The 20,910-nt window shown below is 34.0% G+C and overlaps 2 protein-coding genes across 14 annotated transcripts in view; both read right to left on the bottom strand.

Annotated features, from left to right (window-relative positions):
* The window catches only part of LOC127738350 (spectrin beta chain-like), a 55,398-nt gene extending 54,732 nt beyond the window's left edge, over nt 1-666 (bottom strand). For 12 of the 13 annotated variants that reach the window (XM_052249537.1, XM_052249541.1, XM_052249542.1 and 9 more), the window contains exon 1: nt 505-666. The gene's annotated coding sequence lies outside the window, so the exon portion shown is untranslated. Of the gene's footprint in view, nt 1-115; nt 414-504 lie in introns of those variants that run through there. The other variant, XM_052249538.1, reaches the window with a different exon arrangement.
* A 10,571-nt stretch (nt 667-11,237) lies between these two features.
* The window catches only part of LOC127738308 (vam6/Vps39-like protein), a 59,155-nt gene continuing 49,482 nt past the window's right edge, over nt 11,238-20,910 (bottom strand). Inside the window, exon 26 of the mRNA XM_052249509.1 lies at nt 11,238-11,572. Within this exon, the coding sequence (XP_052105469.1) occupies nt 11,494-11,572 (79 nt within the window). The 3' untranslated portion in view covers nt 11,238-11,493. The remainder of the gene's footprint in view (nt 11,573-20,910) is intronic.

Here is a 20,910-nt window from a genome sequence, read left to right as displayed (position 1 = left end):
TAAATTTGTGCTATCCTGAAGTTCTTCAACTATCATAACACAGATGCAGATGTTGAAATAAATAAAAACATCACAACACGAAATATTTTTAGTCCTTTAGCATATGATCACTCACCAATACTAGTAACAATGACTGTTTCAAATTTATGATTAACACTTTATCTATTCAGAAGCTTTCATCCACTAAATCATTGACTGTGAGGCTGATTCAACATCTTGCATACTGTGATGCGATGGAGGTATCGGAATGCAACTTGTTGATTTCGTTAATTAAACGCAAATGCACATTTAATTACTATACGGTATAGAGATTGAATATATGGACACTATAGTTGCTCCCTGAAAAACTGATCAAATAGATCTACTATTCGGGTCAACATGTTTATCATTTTTCATCGATACATCACCGCCATGTTGAAAATTGGCACCGGTTTTCCCACTACTGCAAGTTTCATATTCAAGCTACTATGCAAAATTCATTTGACAGAAGACAATATACATTACCTGAATAATCTTTCTAAGTCCCCTTCTAGCTAAATTTAAATCCCTTTCAATATACTCAAGAGCAAGGTAAACACAACCGGCTTTTGGCTGCTGAAGATTTGCGGGAACCGACTCTGTAATTTCCGATTGAATGAAATATAGTGCGTGATCGGCGTTTGTTGTAATTTGATATTTCGATGGTTTTTTTTTAATCAACTATAAAAAATCTTTAGTTTCATTATAATCTGTGTAGAAATGCATATTTAATCAGTTTTTTTATGATGGATATTTGTGTCGAAATATTTTATGCACTTTACAGGTAAGTTTGTTTATGCGCGCATCAATATATCAAAATAGTTCGTCTGGATGATCTCATAACATTATGGGTTGTTACCGTATTTGTGGTAAAAAGAGAATATTCAATGTATTCTAACTCTTTTTCTCAAACGGGCCTTTTCTTATATCGCTGTTAAATTGACAACATTTTTAAATACATATTAATTTCTCTTTTTCCATATTGTAATTTTTCCTTTGCCAATAAAAAGTTGCATTTCAAATGCATCCGCATATTTTTTTTTTATTTATATACTGAATATAAACTGGGACTAGTATAATAGTCCAGATATAAAGACATATGAATGTGTCTCTGCTGAATACACATTTTTTAAATATTTAAATTCTGGATGCAAACAGAGACGTAGATAAGACGCGGATTTATAGTTATAAAGTATTGTATTTAAGGAGGATCAAGGAGGTGTCACTCTACTTAATTCGATTTCAGGCCGATAATCCGAGTGAAATATTTTAGGACCCCCGCAATATTCGATTCATAATATACCGAAATATTCATGACCAGAACCTCCACGTATCGATTTCCTGACTGTCCTGAAATTGAGTTGTGGAGGTCCAGGACATTTTTCTATAGTACCGTGAATAATTTTGATTAAAGCCGCGCCTTATACATAAATACCAGAGGTATATAATACTGTATGTCTCTGCGGCAAACTGTTTTATAAATTGTCTTTGGATTTGATAGCCTTGCCAAGGCGATGGAGGTTGATTGATTGTTGTCTGCTTAACGTCCAATAGCAAATATTTAATGCATGTTCAGCTGGCCCCTAAACAATGAAGACAGTGTCTTGACCTCTAGATATCTTTTGTTCATTTCTGTCGTTTAATTTGCTGTTTCATTGACATGTACCCCATGTCTATCTACGTTTGTATTAGGCCTTTTATTTAGGTTCTTTTATACACTGCTCGTTATTCCCCTTGTTGAAATAAAAAGTGGGAGGGGTGAGCTGAAAAAAAACTGAGACTACTATAATACTGTGTTATAGTAGTCCCAGCAAAAACCTAGTTAAACTCGACCACTTGTTCATGTGCATGTCCCAAGACAGGAACTTTGTTAGCGAATGCGTTTAGTGATACTAGAAAAGAGGGACGAAAGATACCAGAGAGACAGTCAAACTCATAGATCGAAAACAACTTGACAACGCCATGGCCAAAAATAAAAAGACAAACAGACAAATAATAGTACAGATGACACAACATAGAAAACTAAAGACTAAGCAACACGAACCCCACCAAAAACTGGGGGTGATCTCAGGTGCTCCGGAAGGGTAAGCAGATCCTGCTCCACATGTGGCACCCGTCGTGTTGCTTATGTTATTACAAATCCGGTAAATAGTCTAATTCGGTAAGTCACATTCGTGAAAAGGGAAGGGTATTGTAGTTACGACATAAGGAACATATCCGATATCATCTGTGAAACGGTTATTCCATAACGGTCAACCAACTCGTGATGGCGTCCGTAAAATTTACGAAGGGATGACTTCAACTTCACCATTTGGAACTCTTGGTTTAATAGTTTCCTTGTGAGCAGCAATCCTCTATCAAGGAAATCATGATAGGAAACACAAGCCCGGGAATATCGTATCAATTGGGAGATATATACTCCGTATGCAGGCGCTGCTGGAATGTTGCTACATAGAAATGGAAAGTTCACAATTGGGAAGCTGAAATCATCTCTTTTGTCGTAAAGTTTTGTTTTCAACCGACCCTCATTGTCAATTTCTAGATGTAAGTCAAGATATGAGGCAGACTTAACTGTATCTGTAGTATCCTTTATCTCTAGTTCGATGGGATAGATTCGTTCAACATAGTCACCAAATTTTGTATTATTTAGTGAGAGGACATCATCTATATAGCGGAACGTAGAGTTAAAGGATATTGCTAACTTCTTATCTCTCTTCCTAAGAAGTTCCTGTATGAAGTCAGCCTCATAATAATAAAGAAACAAGTCGGCAAGAAGAGGGGCACAATTGGTTCTCATTGGAATTCCGACAGTCTGTTGAAAAACACGTCCTCCACACGTAACAAATATGTTGTCAATCAAGAAATCAAGCATCTTGATAATGTCAGTTTCTAAGAATTTTTTGTTTGAATCAGGGTGATTCTTTACAAAGTAGGATTTATCCCTCCCCAAGACAAGATACTTGTATCTACGTTCGCCATTCTTTTTAATGAAACAAAGTAATACCAACTCTTTCAATTTGTCTTTTAGTTTGGAATGGGGAATACTTGTGTAAAGTGTAGAAAAGTCAAATGTTTCAATACTATTGCAAGATGAGAGAGTCTTAGATTGTATGTACTCTAAAAGATCTTTGGAATTTTTTAGTATCCACATCTGATTCACGCCACCTCTAGAATAGGCAGTTTCACAATAACTTTGGAGCCCGGCTTTGATTGCTGATAAAATAGATGTAAATAATTTAGAAAGAGGTTTCGTGGAGCACTTGGAAGACCCAGCAATATACCGTTGTTTGTAAGGACACTTATGTAGTTTAGGTATCCAATACAGTGATGGAAGATCCAGTTCTTCATCTTTGGTTGAACTATCTCAATGTTTTATTTTGTTCCCTTCTTAGTCATTTTTTGTTGTTGCATTTATAAATTGTCTGATTTTGGCTCACATTTCATAATCTTTATTATGTCATGGTGGTTAAGAGCATGACATAACGTATATACACCGGTTTATTGTTGTAGACTGTATCTTTGACTCTTAAATTTATTTTATTTATATGTGTCGTTTTGCTGTCTCGTTGTCGTATACTCCACATGATCTCTTATTATTCCTTCATATAACGATATGAAATTATCAAACATACCAAAAGAAAGGCTATTTATACATTAATTATATATTAGATCATGAGTTCAGAGGCGGATTCAGGCGGGGGCGTGGCGGGCGTGCGCCCCCTAAAATTTGCAAAGCATGGGTTGTCCTCAGCTTAATAAAGAATATTTCGATAATTTTACCTCAAAAAAATTTTTCGCCTCGCTCTGCTCGGCGAACATTTAAGTTTGCGCCTCATAACCTAAAATCCTGGAGTTCCCCTTAAAAACATCGCAATCAGATGAACACAGTGAATTTTTACTCTTCCAAACACATCCCAAAGTGGTGAACAAACTGAATTGATATATAGCATGATTTCTTTCCCAAACATTTCCCAATGCACTGAACACACAGGGTTATTAGAGCATGATTTCCTCTCTAAACACATCGAAATGTGGTAAACACACTGGTTAATTAGATCATGATTAAAACTTCCCAACACATCGCAATGTGGTAAACACACTGGTTTACTAGATCATGATTAAAACTTCCCAACACATCGCAATGTGGTGAACACACTGGATGATAAGATAATTATTTCACTTCCCAATGCTACATACTGAGTTACTCATTGGGAAGTCGCATGACATACAGCAATGGATTCCACTTAATCTACAGGAGCAATCCACTAGCGTTTCCAGTGAAGATATAAAGCTTTACACTTTCACCACCTTACACTTTTGTCAAACCCTAGATAAGCTTTTTCCATGCCCTTTAAGCACGATCACCATAAAGTTTTCAGCTTAGACATCTATAATATTATGATATCAGTAGATTTTCTACGTGAAAACTAACAATAGGGAAAAAAAAACCGTCTCTTGTAAGTTTTTAGCATAGAGTTACCTACATGTGAAACTGAAATATCCAAATCTAGAAAAAAACATCTACCTTTGTTTATACTTTAGTTCCTTTGAGTAGATTTCTGAAGTACAATTACAAAATTCTTTATTATATTTTAAGCCAAAATACCATCTATGTAATGATCTACGATCTTTATTGAGTTTGGTCATACACTGTGATTCGTAACAATACAGAATCAAGTCTACTATTAAAGGAGTACGGTTAGTGCATGCCCATGGGAATACCTACAAACTGTCAATAAACTTTATTGCCGAAATTGATTGATTGTTGGTTGGTTTACGTCCAATGACAAATATTTAATGGCTGTTAAGGACGAGAATAAATTAACAATAAATACAATAGATAGTTACTGAAATAGAGGACGTCCGGGATGAAGGTCGGGGGAAATTTGGACTGACACTGGAAAATGAGGGTATATTTGATAGCGGCATACATTTTTTTGCCTTGTAACAAGTCACCTACGAACCCCTCAATGTGTTGTTGCAAGGTTTCTTAACGTGCAGAGAGCGTGGCAATCTCTTCGAGAGGCATCATATTTAACTAACGTATATACCAAGATGTTATCAAAACAGTTTTGATCATCTCAAAACAGTTCCTATACGTGCATCGAACATATTTACCTTTGTCAGTACAGATGAAGGCTTCATATATGAGTTGCAGCAAATACAATTGCAATAAGATTTTATAGTCCATTTGCATAATTACTCTTTGAACATGTATATAATATATTAAATGTAAGTATGCTTTATAGACCGTTTCTTTCAGTCAAATCATGGGATTTTGTGACCATGGATAAACGGAGACCAACTTTAGCGGCATCGGTGCTAGAACAACACAAATGATCACAAATGTTTTGAAAGTACTGCATTCGAAGTGAATTAGACCATATTCATGAGAGTTAAACTTTATGCGAGAAACATCTTAGTGAATTTCAAGCAACATGTATGCACTAATTCAACGAATACTGTTGATATTAAAACGAGAAAGTGCGTATTGTATACAATGAAATGTTATCTTAATGTTTTATGTTCACTTAGTTGATGGTAACAATGTAACGACAGGGAAGATTGTCTAGTATTTTTAAGTACTTGGATCACTTCTACTTATATATGTCTGATTTTCAAAGATTTTACCTGGCACATTAGTGTAACGATTAGCAGACTTTCAAAACATGCTTCTTACATTTAGTAGCGATAATAATTAATAGGTGTATGAATGTTAAGCTGACACCAAACTGCATTCTCTGTTTTCGTGTATAATGTATTAGTCCTAGTTCTCACATTTATACTGGACTCGCTGCTGGTAATACAGTATTCGGTACAGAAAAAGGAGACAGAAACCACTTCTGCAATGTTACGTTCTCTGCTATTAAGGTTTCGATTTTGAAAAAAGCCATGCATATAAATGTTTAAAAGTGAAGGTATTTTGTAAGATAGGATGATTGGGTCTATCAAACTAGAGTCAATAAAATTGAGAATGGAAATGGGGAATGTGTCAAAAAGACAACAACCCGACCATAGAACAGACAACAGCAGAAGGTCACCAACAGGTCTTCAATGCAGCGAGAAATTCCCGCACCCAGAGGCGTCCTTCAGCTGGCCCCTAAACAAATATATATACTAGTTCAGTGATAATGAACGCCATACTAAACTCCAAATTGTACACAAGAAACTAAAATTAAAATCAGTCTAGTCCAGTAGTCAAACGTTTGTGAAAGTTTTTTTGGGTAAGCATGCTGAATAGTTGTTTTGAAAAATGTCTAGGGTGGTACACACTACTTTGCTTTCTCGTAAAATGTTAGTCACTATCACAAGTGATTGTTCTTTGATCTCATTTTGCCATCATGGTTATTCCAGTCTATTAACTGTACATGTAAACTGCATGTGAAGGCATTAAATAACGTAATTATATAGTTAATATGACTGAATTTATGAGGTGCGGAATTAGTAAAAAGTATTGGCTATAAGGATAATAAACCATAGAGGAACTCCATAATTGGATTTCTTGATATCCTTAAATGTTTTTAAAGCCATGTGCAAGGTCCCGAAGTTAAATTGAATTGTTGAGGTTCTCCATGATTTATTATCCTTATATCTAAATTATACAGTAGACCTCCATAAACACTTAAGGGTATCGTGAAATTGAATTTTAGAGGTGTATAACGATATAAACGGGGCTCTATAAATATAAGTGGTGATATCCTGGAACATTTAAGAACCTCCTGAAAGCAATTTTGATCAATTATTTGTGGAGATCCTGAAATATTTCAGGATATATCTCTACTATAAATACCAGGGGTGTTTAACGACCTTGACTACCCTTTAGGGTCTCGCACGATCGGTGATCATGATATTTCGAAATTGAATTATGGAGGTGCTCTAATATTTCAAGAGGTCCTCAATGACTTATGGATTATAAGCACATACTCTCCATCTTAAGTTGTCCTTGTCCTGAATGATACATGAAATACTTGTCACTGGGTGTAAATCAATCAAAGTAACAATACTTGAGACGAATCTGCAACAATTATTCTATACATTTTAGGTCACCTAGACCAAACGTGAGCAAACTTTTAAATTTGCCACCATTCCAGAGCTCTCACATTTTGCTGGGTCTTGTTGCTTAATCGTTATTTCTCTGTATAGAAATTGTGGACTGCTGTTTTTCTGTTCATCTGTTTCTTCTTTTTGGTCATAGTGTTCTTTCTATTTATTTCATTTTATCACCCAAAGTATCTTCTCTCCTTTTGTTTTGAAACCATAGAGCCATTTGAAACCAAACTATCTTCTTTTATTTATATATAAACTACTTTCATCCTTTATACAAATGTTGTTGCTCAGTTTAGGTAATTTGTGTTATGATTCTATTCAATTTATTGGTCTCAAGCTTAGCTGATGAATGTTATTACAGGGAAATGTTGTGCATATTGAAATCAGTATTTTACAATCTCCTTACTTCCACTGGGTGGTAGTGCTGCTGGTAAACTATCAGTCCTCAATGGTACCATCCAATCAACAGCTTGTTTCCACTGGGAGGTAGTGCTGCTGGTGAACTATCAGTCCTCAATGGTACCATTCAATCAACAGCTTGTTTCCACTCGGAGGTAGTGCTGCTGGTGAACTATCAGTCCTCAATGGTACCATTCAATCAACAGCTTGTTTCCACTGGGAGGTATTGCTGCTGGTGAACTATCTGTCCTCAATGGTACCATCCAATCAACAGCTTGTTTCCACTGGGAGGTAGTGCTGTTGGTGAACTATCAGTCCTCAATGGTACCATCCAATCAACAGCTTGTTTCCACTGGGAGGTAGTGCTGCTGGTGAACTATCAGTCCTCAATGGTACCATCCAATCACCATAAAATTGAGAATGGAAATGGGGAATATGTCAAAGAGACAACAACCCGACCAAAGAGCAGACAACAGCCGAAGGCCACCAATGGGTCTTCAACGCAGCGAGAAAATCGCGCACTCGGTGGTTGTTCCAGCTGGCCCCTAAATAAAATTGTTTAATAGTTCAGTGAAAATGGATGTCACACTAAACTCCAAAACATATAAATGAACTAAAATTAAAAAGCATACAAGACTTACAAAGGCCAGAGGCTCCTGACTTGGGACAGGCGCAAAAATGCGGCGGGGTTAAACATGTTTTGTGAGATCTCAACCCTCCCCTATACCTCTAGCCAATGTAAAATAAAGAAACACATAGCAATACGCACAGAAAAAAATCAGTTCAAAAGAAGTCCGAGTCCGATGTCAGAATAGGTAACAAAAGAAACTTATCAAAATGACAATGATACATAAATTAATAAAGGACTACTAGCAGTTACTGACATGCCAGCTCCAGACCTCAATTAAACTGATTGAAATATTATGTGTTCATCGTATGAAAATCAAGTACAATCCCTCCTGTTAGGGGTTTAGTATCATACCATCATAAAATATATGAGAAGAACATAACCCGTATCATGCCAACAACTGGTTTTATAATAAATGTGTTTATTTCCGATGCAAAGACCCTATGAGTGAATAAATATTAATACCAAAATATGCAATCCTTAATGACCTGACAACAGCTTGTTTCCACTGGGAGGTAGTGCTGCTGGTGAACTATCAGTCCTCAATGGTACCATCCAATCAACAGCTTGTTTCCACTGGGAGGTAGTGCTGCTGGTGAACTATCAGTCCTCAATGGTACCATCCAATCAACAGCTTGTGTCCACTGGGAGGTAGTGCTGCTGGTGAATTATCAGTCCTCAATGGTACCATCCAATCAACAGCTTGTTTCCACTGGGAGGTTGTGCTGCTGGTGAATTATCAGTCCTCAATGGTACCATCCAATCGACAGCTTGTTTCCACTGGGAGGTAGTGCTGCTGGCGAATTATCAGTCCTTAATGGTACCATCCAACCAACAGCTTGTTTCAACTTGATGGTAGTGCTGCTGGGGAACTATCAGTCCTCAATGGTACCATCCAACCAAGAGCTTGTTTCCACTGGGAGGTAGTGCTGCTGGTGAACTATCAGTCCTTAATGGTACCATCCAACCAACAGCTTGTTATTCTGTATTGCTGATATTCTCATTGTAAATTCAGTTTATCAAAAATGTGATTGTATAAAAATAAGGTAGCAACTTTTTCAGGCAAAATTGAAGATTATGGGAGTTATGCTGCTAGGTCCTTTTTTATGGATGGATTGGTGTTTAACATCCAGTGGTATATAGCAGTGGTGCATATTAGAGCAAGTATATGTTGATGCTACATGGTTATGATCTGTTTTGTACAAGAATGATACACTGAGACATATTTTCAAAGTGCAAGTTCACAGGGTAACAGTCCACATGAAGAAGACATGTCACCATACCAAGACTCATTATTCTGACTCTCAGATGACCTGTCTTTGCTCTTATGATGATGATGATGATGATGATGATGATGATGATGATGATGATGATGATGACGATGACGATGATGACGACGATGACGATGATGATGATGGTGATGGCTGTTAAATGTACAGCGGCAAATTAAATACATATTCAAGACGAGAACACATTAATGGGATATGAACATGAACCTTGCTTTGTACTAGACTGACACTCTGATCCAGTTTTTGAACATGCTATTTCACACGATAAAGAGTCTGCAGGAAGACACATTACTCCGACTCATAGCCAACAAGTCTTTGCTTTTACTCCTAAAATGCAGAGTGCATAGCGGAGAAGCAGAAAAATACAAATTTTCAAGTCTGTGGTTTGGCAAGACTGGGGATAGAACCCATACCATACCACACTTTAGGTGAGCACAATTTTACCATACCATGGAGGCGGTTAGGTTTTTATTTTGATGCTCTTCAAATTTGTATTTATCTTGATTTTAAGCATTTTTGATTTGATTGTTCTTCATGAAGTGATTCACACTTAATTTGGTATCCTTCATTTCAACAGCTTTTAATAGATCAGGAGTCTAACATGGTTAAAAAGGCATTTTATCCTATCTATGAAGAAATTAACTGGAACACCTGTTATATATTTTATTAGGTTCCTATGATTGAATAAATACATAAGATTTTATTTGCAAAACATTGATAGCTTCAAAGGGGGCTGTGTGCCTAAGAATAATCAGAAATCAAGTTATGCCTATGACATTAACCCTGCCCTTTTTTCTTGACTGATTTTGGTTGAAAATAACATATAAATTTAACTATATGACCAGAAGGATAGGATTGGAATGGGAAAACTTTTTTTTCACAAAAGTAGCTCTTGGCTCAAGATGGTGCAAATAACATTCGCAGAAATCAAGAAGGATTCAAATGCTTTGTGAGTTGTTGATGACCTTTTTCATATTAAAGCAAAGAAGCAAGATGAGAGATATAGGTTCTCAAGAGCATCTAGTTTGAATAAGAGGAGATGTGAGGTATACATTAGTATACATATTTCCCAAACAGATCCTTAAAAGAAACTATCTACTGTTTCAATGATCAAAGGTTCTTAAGATCTTAAGATTGAATTAATTTTCATTAGTAAAAAGGTACTTTGAAATGATAATTTCCGTATTTAGTTATTTTGTTATTATTTGCTTTATAATTCTTTACGAGAAATGAGAGGCAATTTGAAGATTCACCAACCAGGACAATGACACCAATAAATAACACTTGTACCTGTAAGGAAAATTTCTATTGAGTTTAGTTCCAATGCTTTTGGTATATTTCAACAAATAATCAAATAAAAAAATGTAAAAGGCATATTATGGGTACCATATGAACTAGCTGATATTGCCAATATGAGTTCACAAAATATTGTGTGGTTTCATTAGTACAATGTATAACAAAATACTAGTTGAGTATTTGTGATTTTGATGTTAATCTAGACTTATCACCTGTTCATATATAAAATGTATAGACATGTATTGACTGATAGCTTGGGGTTTGATGTCTCGACAAATCTTCCATGCATTTTCAAGACAAAATATATATACAGTGTGCAGAGGCAGATTCAGGGGACAGGACCCCCCTTATGGAGGTACATATATGGTTAATGGTTTACTTTTATAAATTGTAACTTGGATGGAGAGTTGTCTCATTGGCACTCATACCACATCTTCCTATATTTAATTAATGCATAGACTTTTTGGGATCCCCCTTTTTCAAAATCCTGGATTCGCATCAGGTGTATGATTTATAATGAAGGTTGTTTAACTTCTAGCAAAAGAAATCAAAAGATCACATAAGATATTTTTGTTTATAAATAGAATCATACATCAGTGTAAATATTACATAATACATTAAAAGCCAAACATGTAATAATATATATATCACATTTGTTATGGTTGATCGACCATAGATAATTACTATGCATACATAATCCATAAAATGTCATCTATAATTGGTACTTTCATATCCTGTTATAACTATAATGATTTGTATTAACAGAATGCTGAAACATTTCAATCTTAAGTGCTTAATATGATTAGCCATCTGTCGTCAATCTTCTGGACATTTATTAGGATCTTTACAGCAATAATAGTGAACAATCACACCATTGGGATATCTCACAAATGCACTGAAAAACAAATGAATAGATAATTAGTAGAAGAGTAAAATAATCAATTGTTATTATAAAATGATATATTTATGATTGCATTGAGATTTTTTATGATTAGCTTGTAACTCATCTTTCCTGTAACTTTACATATAGAAATATGATGGTGATGTTTGCTATCTGCTATTGAACTCTTCAATTAATCATATTTACTCTACCAAATTATTTATGAATTTAGGAAATAATCCATAAATATTAAAATAAACTTCATGAATACCTAAAAATAAAACTTTAGCATAAACAATATTTCATATCAAAGAAATAACTTTCTCTTAAAAACAGAATTTCGATGTTCTCTGTGTAATAATATATAATAACAGTGCAATAACAATAAATCAGACAAAAATGTCACGTTTCTTGCATGATAGGTGTCATCCTTTCAAAACTTTTCTAGAGATATGTTGTAGTCTGTCTCATGTTGTGTTTTTTATTATTATTGATTTTTACTTTATTAATGTTTACAATAGTTTACAAGCAAGATTCACATGAATCCAATCATTGAAATGAATCTTATCATTGAAATGAATCTAATCATTAGAATGAGAATAAGGTAATTATATAAACATAACATGTCAGGAAGATTGAGCACCTAATATTGAATAAACAAACAAATTGTTTTAACAATAATTGGTAAATTTTTACAGTCAAACAACAAGGCATCATAAAATAATGTTGAAAGAAGGTAAAATAGGGATATTTTTACTCAAAAGTCGGAGATTTGACCTCCCTTTCTGATGTCTGAAGTAGAGATAAACAAATTTTTGAAAAATATGTTTGGAGGCTCTCATTGATATCGAGAACTAACGCGTTAATTGTTATTAGCACAATATGCAAACGAAAATAAGCCTATGTACGTATGCATGAATCTTGTCGTACAAACATGCCTTTAAACAATACCTAAATAGAGGACAAAATGTGATAATATAATGTAGCCATTATAAAGCTATAAACTATGTAAATAAATCTATAAACTTCTGAACATGTTTTATAATTCAACCTTGATATTTACATGTATACACATTTATTAAGTTCTTTCACAGGATGTGTATTTCCCGGAGAGAGTTATAAAATAACAATAACTAAGCAATTTTCCATCCCAGTTAATCTGATAATTCTCATTCAGAAGCTGCCTGTCTACTGCTACTGTTTTGTATACCTTAACCGTACTTAGACAGGTTGATGTCCTGAAAGTAACTTGGGGCTACAGATGACCATGTGTGGTCATTATCTGGACATAAAAATCAATGATAACTGTATAAGTATCCAACACAGTGTTGTATGTAAGACTTGTCAGTGTTAACACAGTAGCTGTCAACTTCAGGCATGTACTTGACAGTACTTCAGTTCATACAACTTCCTCATCTTACAAAAAGAGATGTGAAAATTTAACAGATTTAAACTAAATGAACTGGTAAATTAAAAAGACAGAGATTGGAAAAATTTACAGTAGCCTATATGGATGCCCATATTAGTAAAATGTAATTTTTTCAATGTTATTTTCTATATGTGTCTAATGTAGAAGTCATTGAACATTGTAAACATTCAAAAGTTATTATTGAAAGGTTAGCCAAATTATATCAGATTGTGACACAATGCTTAAACCCATGTCTTGTTAATAGTCAGTATGCAATTTTTCAAGAGTTTACATCAGTAATAATGAAGCAGTTATGACAACATTATCAGCCATACGATCTTAACCATTTAAGTTTGAAAGTGGATAAACCAAATATGTATGACCCTTTCTCCATGATACTACTATCATGACTCTATATATTTTGTTCAGTTCTACTCAGCTGAAACATAATATTCATGGGGCCCATCCTGCTACTCATTATGTTTGACTACATGTATTCATTACTCAGATTCATTACTGCACATTTCTTCTGTACTGAAATTTATTGGTAACCAAGGATTTTTACTTATTATTTTGTAAATCCAGGTAAAGTCCAATGATAAAATTCAAATGACAATGTACAGATGTCATCTATGTTATTTTAGGTATGCAACAAATATGGATTTAATCATTAGTCATACACAAGGACATTCATTGTTCAGTTTCTGTTCAAAGTTTATAACTTTTTACTTCTGAAAACATACATCATCTGCATCATCCAATGGTCATCTTTATTTTTCTTAAACTCACTTTTCCAAAACTGTATAATTGGTCATCATATGAGCTGCATCCAGGGGCACACCCCTGCCTGAATACGCCCCTGGCGTCAGATAGAAACTGACCTTATGCAAGAGCACGTATACATGTACACGTATAATACTTTGATTGATTTTGGAACATTCAAATACGAAATGAAAGATGAATTTTGGTCTGTTTTGTAGGGTTCTTATATTAACTCAATTTTCAAACAGTTACAGACTTTGCATACAAATTTTTTCAACTGGAAATAGGTTTTAAACAGATGTATTGATATTAGTTTGCATAAAGTAGATTTCTATCCGACAGCAGTTCATATGTAGTTATCATGGTTATCTTGTTGATCTAAAGTTACACTCAACATTTAAGTTTTGCATTTTTTTAAGGCTTAATAAACCTATAGATTTATTCTTTGTTAATGTAACTTCTCTCGGGTCTTCTGTCCTATAGACCTTACATTCAGTAAGGATATTAAGTTGTAATGCATTGATTTAAAGATGTTTGCATGTATTATATATATAGCCCTTTAAAAACTTTAAATGCATACATGTATTACATAATAATATCTTGTGAATAAAACTTCAACAGTTTCTGTCTAAGAGCTTTGATGTATGGTAGAATGCTTGGTCATGTGGTGTAGAATCATAAGAATGACCCCTTTATAACTCTTTAATCTATAGAATAAATATATATTGTGCAAGAAGAGGATCTCATTCTATTGGACTCTTGTTCGAGGTGGATAGAGACATTTACCTGACTCAAAATATTAATTAAACCAAATTCTAATGCTAGAACATGTGCATTTCTTGCTGATAAAAATACATCTACCTGTTTACTTCACCTGTTTGTTTACATTTCCTCCTTCTCACAAATGCATATATGAATACAAGATTATAAACCTGAATAGAAATATAACCTTCAAATCAAACATCTGAGTCACAACCAGTAATAAAATGTAATTGCCTTATTGATTTTACCCAGCTATAATAGGATGGTTAGTCAAACATAATTTCCAGAAGTCAGTTGCTCTCAAAGCCATAAAAACAGGTTGTAACACTCAATAGCAGCTATTTGAGGTAGTTATTAGAACCTTGATTAAACCACAATAATGAAGAGAAGCTTAATTCAAAACGTAATTGATTCTGTGTAATTGGTTAAACATTTCCTGTAATTACACAGAAATTAAACAAAGATGATATTTAATTAAATATTACTGCTTCCAAAGTTATCTTTACCCAGATCTCAGAAAAATTCTAAGAATAAACAAAGTTAATAGGATTATTAAAGCCATATATATATACATAAAATAAAAATAAAACGTCTTTTTTAGAACTTTTAGAAGAAATGAATAAAATAGACAAATCTTAGTCATCCTGTAATTTCTATTATTAACAAGACAAAGCATTTTGATAGGACTAATTGAGTAAATGATGAATTTTGTTAGAAAGCTAAACTAATGTTCCATGTACAAGGTCATAAGATTCAAACTTGTGGTTGCAATGCATCATCAGAAACGCATACAGTGTACTTTTAATGTTACATTGATCATAAACATAATTTCTTAGTTTCTCTGTCACATTAACCAATCAAAAGCTGATCTAAAAGTCAGATCATAATAAATGCAAGTATATTGCATTTAGCTATCAATATATTAGCTATATATTACATATTATATACAAACCATTTCTTATATGTCATTAATAATGTCTTTCAAAAGCAATCTCTTAATTGTGCCTTATTAAACAACTTGGGGAGTTTTGTGGTCATGGCTAAGAACTTTCATATACATATATCTTTCAATTCAAGAATAGACAAGTACATTTAACTCCATTAAACTTGCACTATTACAAATTAGCCCCTTCATGCATATCTTTAATCGATATGCAATCTTTTTTTCTTTAAAGTAATGATTATTGAAATTTATAAACTCAAGTTAGTTGACCTTGCAAGGTTTGAATACAGGGATTTTTATCCTAACATAGATCAATAATTTTACACTATTGTCTGAAGAAACCATTGTTATATGTGTACATTTTCAAAGGCATTGCTTTCCAGCTGTATTATAAATGTCTATATGTAGACACACATTCTATAGTTAGCTGGAAGCAGACACTAACAAATTTGGTTGTAGAATAAGAGAAATAACCCAAATTGTAAAATGATCTTCTTCTAAGTTCCAATACAATGTAAAAATTCCAGGTTTTTCCAAATTTTCATGAATATCAACAGACACTACCAAGCAAAAAACACATGAAATAAAATTCCAGGCTTTTTTCAATATTCAATATAGCAATGCAATCCTTTACATTTTAACTCTGTTTAAAAAATTCAAAATACCACCAAACTAGAATAGGTATTTGACAGACCCCAAAAGTGCTCACACATTACAACTATCAATGTAAACCTGCTGACTCTAAATGAAGTCATTCTGTTTATCAGTTTAAAAGAGATGCATTAGGTCCTCTTTTGTTTGATTTTGAAAAGTAGGCAGGAATGATATAACATATTATCAAATTAATTACACTTAATCACCTGGATCAATGTGCAACTTCAACAATTGCCACTTTCAAACAGTATAGACTAGAATATAATTCTTGACTGAAATCCCTTTTTTTCATATCTTCTGCTCACAATTACTTTCTATCAAAATCATTATTAAAGGTCAATAACTCCTATAAGGAGTCGTCTGACAGTTTTGATGCATAGAGCTCAACATTCTGCACATTTTTGCCCCTGTTAGATTTTGTCTAGCAGTTTTCAAGATAATAGACAAAACTTGCATTTTACCCCTATGTTCTATTTTTGGCCATGGCAGTCATCTTAGTTGGCAGGCGGGGTCATCAGACACATTTTCAAACTAGATACCCCAATGATGATTGTGGCCAAGTTTGATTAAATTTAGGACAGTAGTTTCAGAGGAAAAGATTTTTTTTAAAGTAAACAGATGATGACGACAGATGACTAGTGATGAGAAAAGCTCACTTGGCCCTTTGGGCCAGGTGAGCTAAAAATTTATAAAAATCCACATCTAAGAGCAATAACTACTGTAAGGAGTCAAATGACAATTTATGTTGACTTATTTGTAAATCTTGTCTATCTAACAATTTTTGCAGTTTTTCTATATATATTAAAGTTTTTGCCAAAAATGGGGGGTATAAAAATCATCAGTAAAGGGAAATTACTTATTGAAAGCATCGTCTGACAATTTCAGCTATTTGACTTATTTGTAGAACTTGTTTTGATGATACTTTTGTTGTTTACTGTTTCTCTCTATCTACTATAGTTTTTGCCAAAATTTTTAAAAAAGAAACATAATGTTAAATGGTTGTTCCCTTAGGGGCCAACACTCCTATACCAAGTTGACTGACAATTTCGGCTATGTTGAAACGTTTTGTGGATCTTATAATACTGATATACCTGTTATTGTTATCTAAAGTTACTCTCTATCTATTATACTTTAAAAGATAATAGGCAAAAATAACAAAATTTGGAAGAAATTATCATAAAAAGGCAATAACCCTTTAAAGGAGTAATACCACCATTTGTTTTTCCCCTATTCGTCTTTGTTCAAGTTGTTGGTACTTTTCAAAAAATTGTGCAGAATTTATCTCTGTTTCAAATACAGAAATACTAGGCATGAGTAAAGCTTTATCCTGTCCAGTCCTACAGACAAAATTTCACATAACATTTCATTGCATATAAGATAATAACCATCACTGGAAGTTAACCAATCAAATTTCACCCCTTTTTTTCTGTTTACAAGCTTTAGTAACCATGTAACCTCCAGTTTCCAAAATATTGTATAGAAACACCAAATGAAAAAAGAATGGTGCCTTGAAACACCCAAGATATATGTTTATGACTCAGAATTACTTTACTGCAATGAAATGTATGATTAATTTCACACAACTGTCAAATTCAAGGGAATATTTTTTTTCGACCCTTTTTGTACGAAACCAGATGTGACATATTATGATTTGGTGTTATAACACCTTAAGGAGTTGTCAGACAATTTTGGTTGAAATAGACAGTAAGTAGATCTTGACATTCAGAACATTTTTGCCCCGTCCAATTTTCTATCAATAACAATTTTCATAATAATGGAACATTCTTGCATTTTACCCCTATGTTCTATTTTCAACCTTGCAACCATGTTGGTTGGCTCGAGAGATCAACATACACTAGATACCCCAAAGATGTTTATCGCCAAGTTTGGTTCAATTTTACCCAATAGTTTCAGAGAAGATTTTTGTAAAAGTTAAAGGATGACAATGGACAACAGACCACTGGCCCTTTGGCAGGTGAGCTAAACAAAACCACTAAACTAACATTTTCAAATACATAAATAAATTGCTTCGTGGAGCGCAGCTGGATACGACCGCAGAGGTCCAACCCTGAACAGTTGGGGCAAAAATGGTCGCATTATTCACGCTTGATACAGGTCTGAATTTGGATTGTAATTAAACATTTGACACATAAAAGGTTTCTGACAGATTAAATGTAGTCAAAGAACTTAGAATTGGTTATATGATTTGAATTTATATTCAATTTTTTGCTTTTGTGCAACACTTTGCTGTTGCGAATTGACCCCATTCCCCAACAAATAAAATAAAATGCTCCGCTGGGGCGCAGCTTGATACGACCGCAGAGGTCGAACCCTGAACAGTTGGGGCAAGTATGGACACAACATTCAAGCTTGATACAGCACTGAATTTGGATTGTAATTAAATATTTGACACAGCATATATATAGTTTTCTCACACAGAATGAAAGTGGTCTAAGAACTTAAAATTTTTTAATTTACCTATTCAAACCATATCGTTATTATTTGCTTTTATATATACATCAGAAATAACCAATTTAAAATGGAAAATTTTAAAGAAAAAAACATACATGTGATGGACTGTGAAACTCAGATCAGGAGATTGGAAAATTTTGGTCAGGAGATTAGGACTCAGATCAGGAGGTTTTTAATCGACATAAAGTTTGTCGTAAATGTAACCGTGTGCTGTAAAAATTGTCTTTTAAAGTGTGTTTTCTTCAACTTTCAATCCGAATGCATTATGTATTATGTTTATAGTACCCTTGTACTTATAAAGTTTCTTTATCTTAATATTCTACATGTTCAATCTAAGATTCTTTTTTTTTAGTATGTTCTTTAAAATTTTCAATTCATATCTTTTATATATTCTATAGGACAAACATTGCGATCAGATCATTTGTTTACCTATCTGCATTTGCAGTTAGATTTTATTGGAATAATCAGAAACTCATTTAAATTTAGAACATGGGTCATAGTTATTATATGAATTCAATTTAAGCCTTGAAAGAAAGTATAGAACCCTCAAATAATTTTCAAATTATTATTTTTTGATTTGTCCTAAGACATTTAAAATCATTTAATTACCATCCTTTTATGATTATTTGTTCAATTTATATTTTATTTATATTCTTTTAAAAATTTACATTATTTAAAGGAAAGTAACTTAAAACAGGATAAATCAGGGGAAGTAACCCAATAAATACACAAAGTTTTTATTACACAACGGCAGTTAGCCTGAGGTAAAAATCGTTGATTACCAGTATGTTTGACACCCAAGCTGACAAGTGAAGCCATATAATTATGCATGTTAATTGATTTACAGGTAAAATATAACTTCAGGTGATGTCAGTTACACCAGATGTCTGAGATGATATGTTGGGCAGATTTCATACACAGGATTTTTTTTCTCTTCAACGCGAGGTCGGGAGGAGACCCCTGAAAACAGGATTATTGTACTCCCGTCGGGAGGTTTACATGTATGAAAAAAAGAAAAAAAAATCCCCCAAATTTTTTTGAACCCCCTTATGATTCATCACCCCATTGGCCCAAACTCAATCCCAGCTTTCCCTTTGTGGTATGGTACCTTGCAGTACAATTTCAGAGAGATCCATACACTTGAACACAAGTTATTGTCTTGAAACTAGAAAAATGCTTGTTTTTTGGCCCCAAATTCCTAAACGTTTAGGGCAATTACCCCCAAACTCAAACCCAGCTTTCCCTTTGTGATATGGAACCTTGCAGTACAATTTCATAAAGATCCATACACTTACACACAAGTTATTGTCCTGAAACTAGAAAAATGCTTGTTTTTTGCCCTTTTATGGCCCCTAATTACTAAAATTTTGAGGGAATTACCCCCAAAAATCAATCCCAGCCTTCCCTTTGAGGTATGGTACCTTGCAGTACAATTTCAGAGAGATCCATACATTTGAACACAAGTTATTGTCTGGAAACTAGAAAAATGCTTATTTTTTGCCCCTTTTTGGCCCCTTATTCCTAAACTTTTCGGGCAATTACCCCCAAACTCAATTCCAGCTTTCCCTTTGTGATATGGAACCTTGTAGTACAATTTCATAAAGATCCATACACTTGCACACAAGTTATTGTCATTAAACTAGAAAAATGCTTGTTTTTCGCCCCTTTTTGGCCCCTAATTCCTAAAATATGGAGGCAATTACCCCCAAAATCAATCCCAGCATTCCCTTTGTGATATGGAACCTTGTGATACAATGTCAGAGAGATCCATACTCTTACACACAAGTTATTGTCATGAAACTAGAAAAATGCTTGTTTTTTGCCCCTTTTTGGCCCCTTATTCCTAAAATTTGGAGGCAATTACCCCCAAAATCAATCCCAGCATTCCCTTTGTGATATGGAACCTTGTGGTACAATGTCAGAGAGATCCATACACTTACACACAAGTTATGTCTGGAAGTTACAAAAATGCTTATTTTTGGCCCCTTTTTGGCCCCTAATTCCTTAACTGTGGGTACCATAACCCCCAAAATCAATCCCCACCTTCCTTTTGTGGTATTGAACCTTATGGTAAAATTTCATTGAGATTCATTCACTTAAACTAAAGTTAGAGTGCGAAAACTAATGTGTATTCGGACGACGACGCTGGACGACGACGACGACGACGACGACGACGACGACGACGACGACGACGACGACGACGACGACGCCAACGTCATACCAATATACGACCACAAAAATTTTTTTGCGGTCGTATAAAAATAAGAAATTTACCCCCCCCCCCCCTCCCTTTTTTTTTTGCTTTTTGTGCAATACACTATGCTGTTGCAACATTTGCAGATATTTTTACTG

This window comes from Mytilus californianus, unplaced genomic scaffold, assembly GCF_021869535.1.
Source record: "Mytilus californianus isolate M0D057914Y unplaced genomic scaffold, xbMytCali1.0.p SCAF_4, whole genome shotgun sequence".
In the NCBI taxonomy this organism is placed as follows: Eukaryota; Metazoa; Mollusca; class Bivalvia; order Mytilida; family Mytilidae; genus Mytilus; species Mytilus californianus.
Note: the sequence above shows the minus strand (reverse complement) of the source record. Positions and strands in the feature narration are given on the sequence as shown.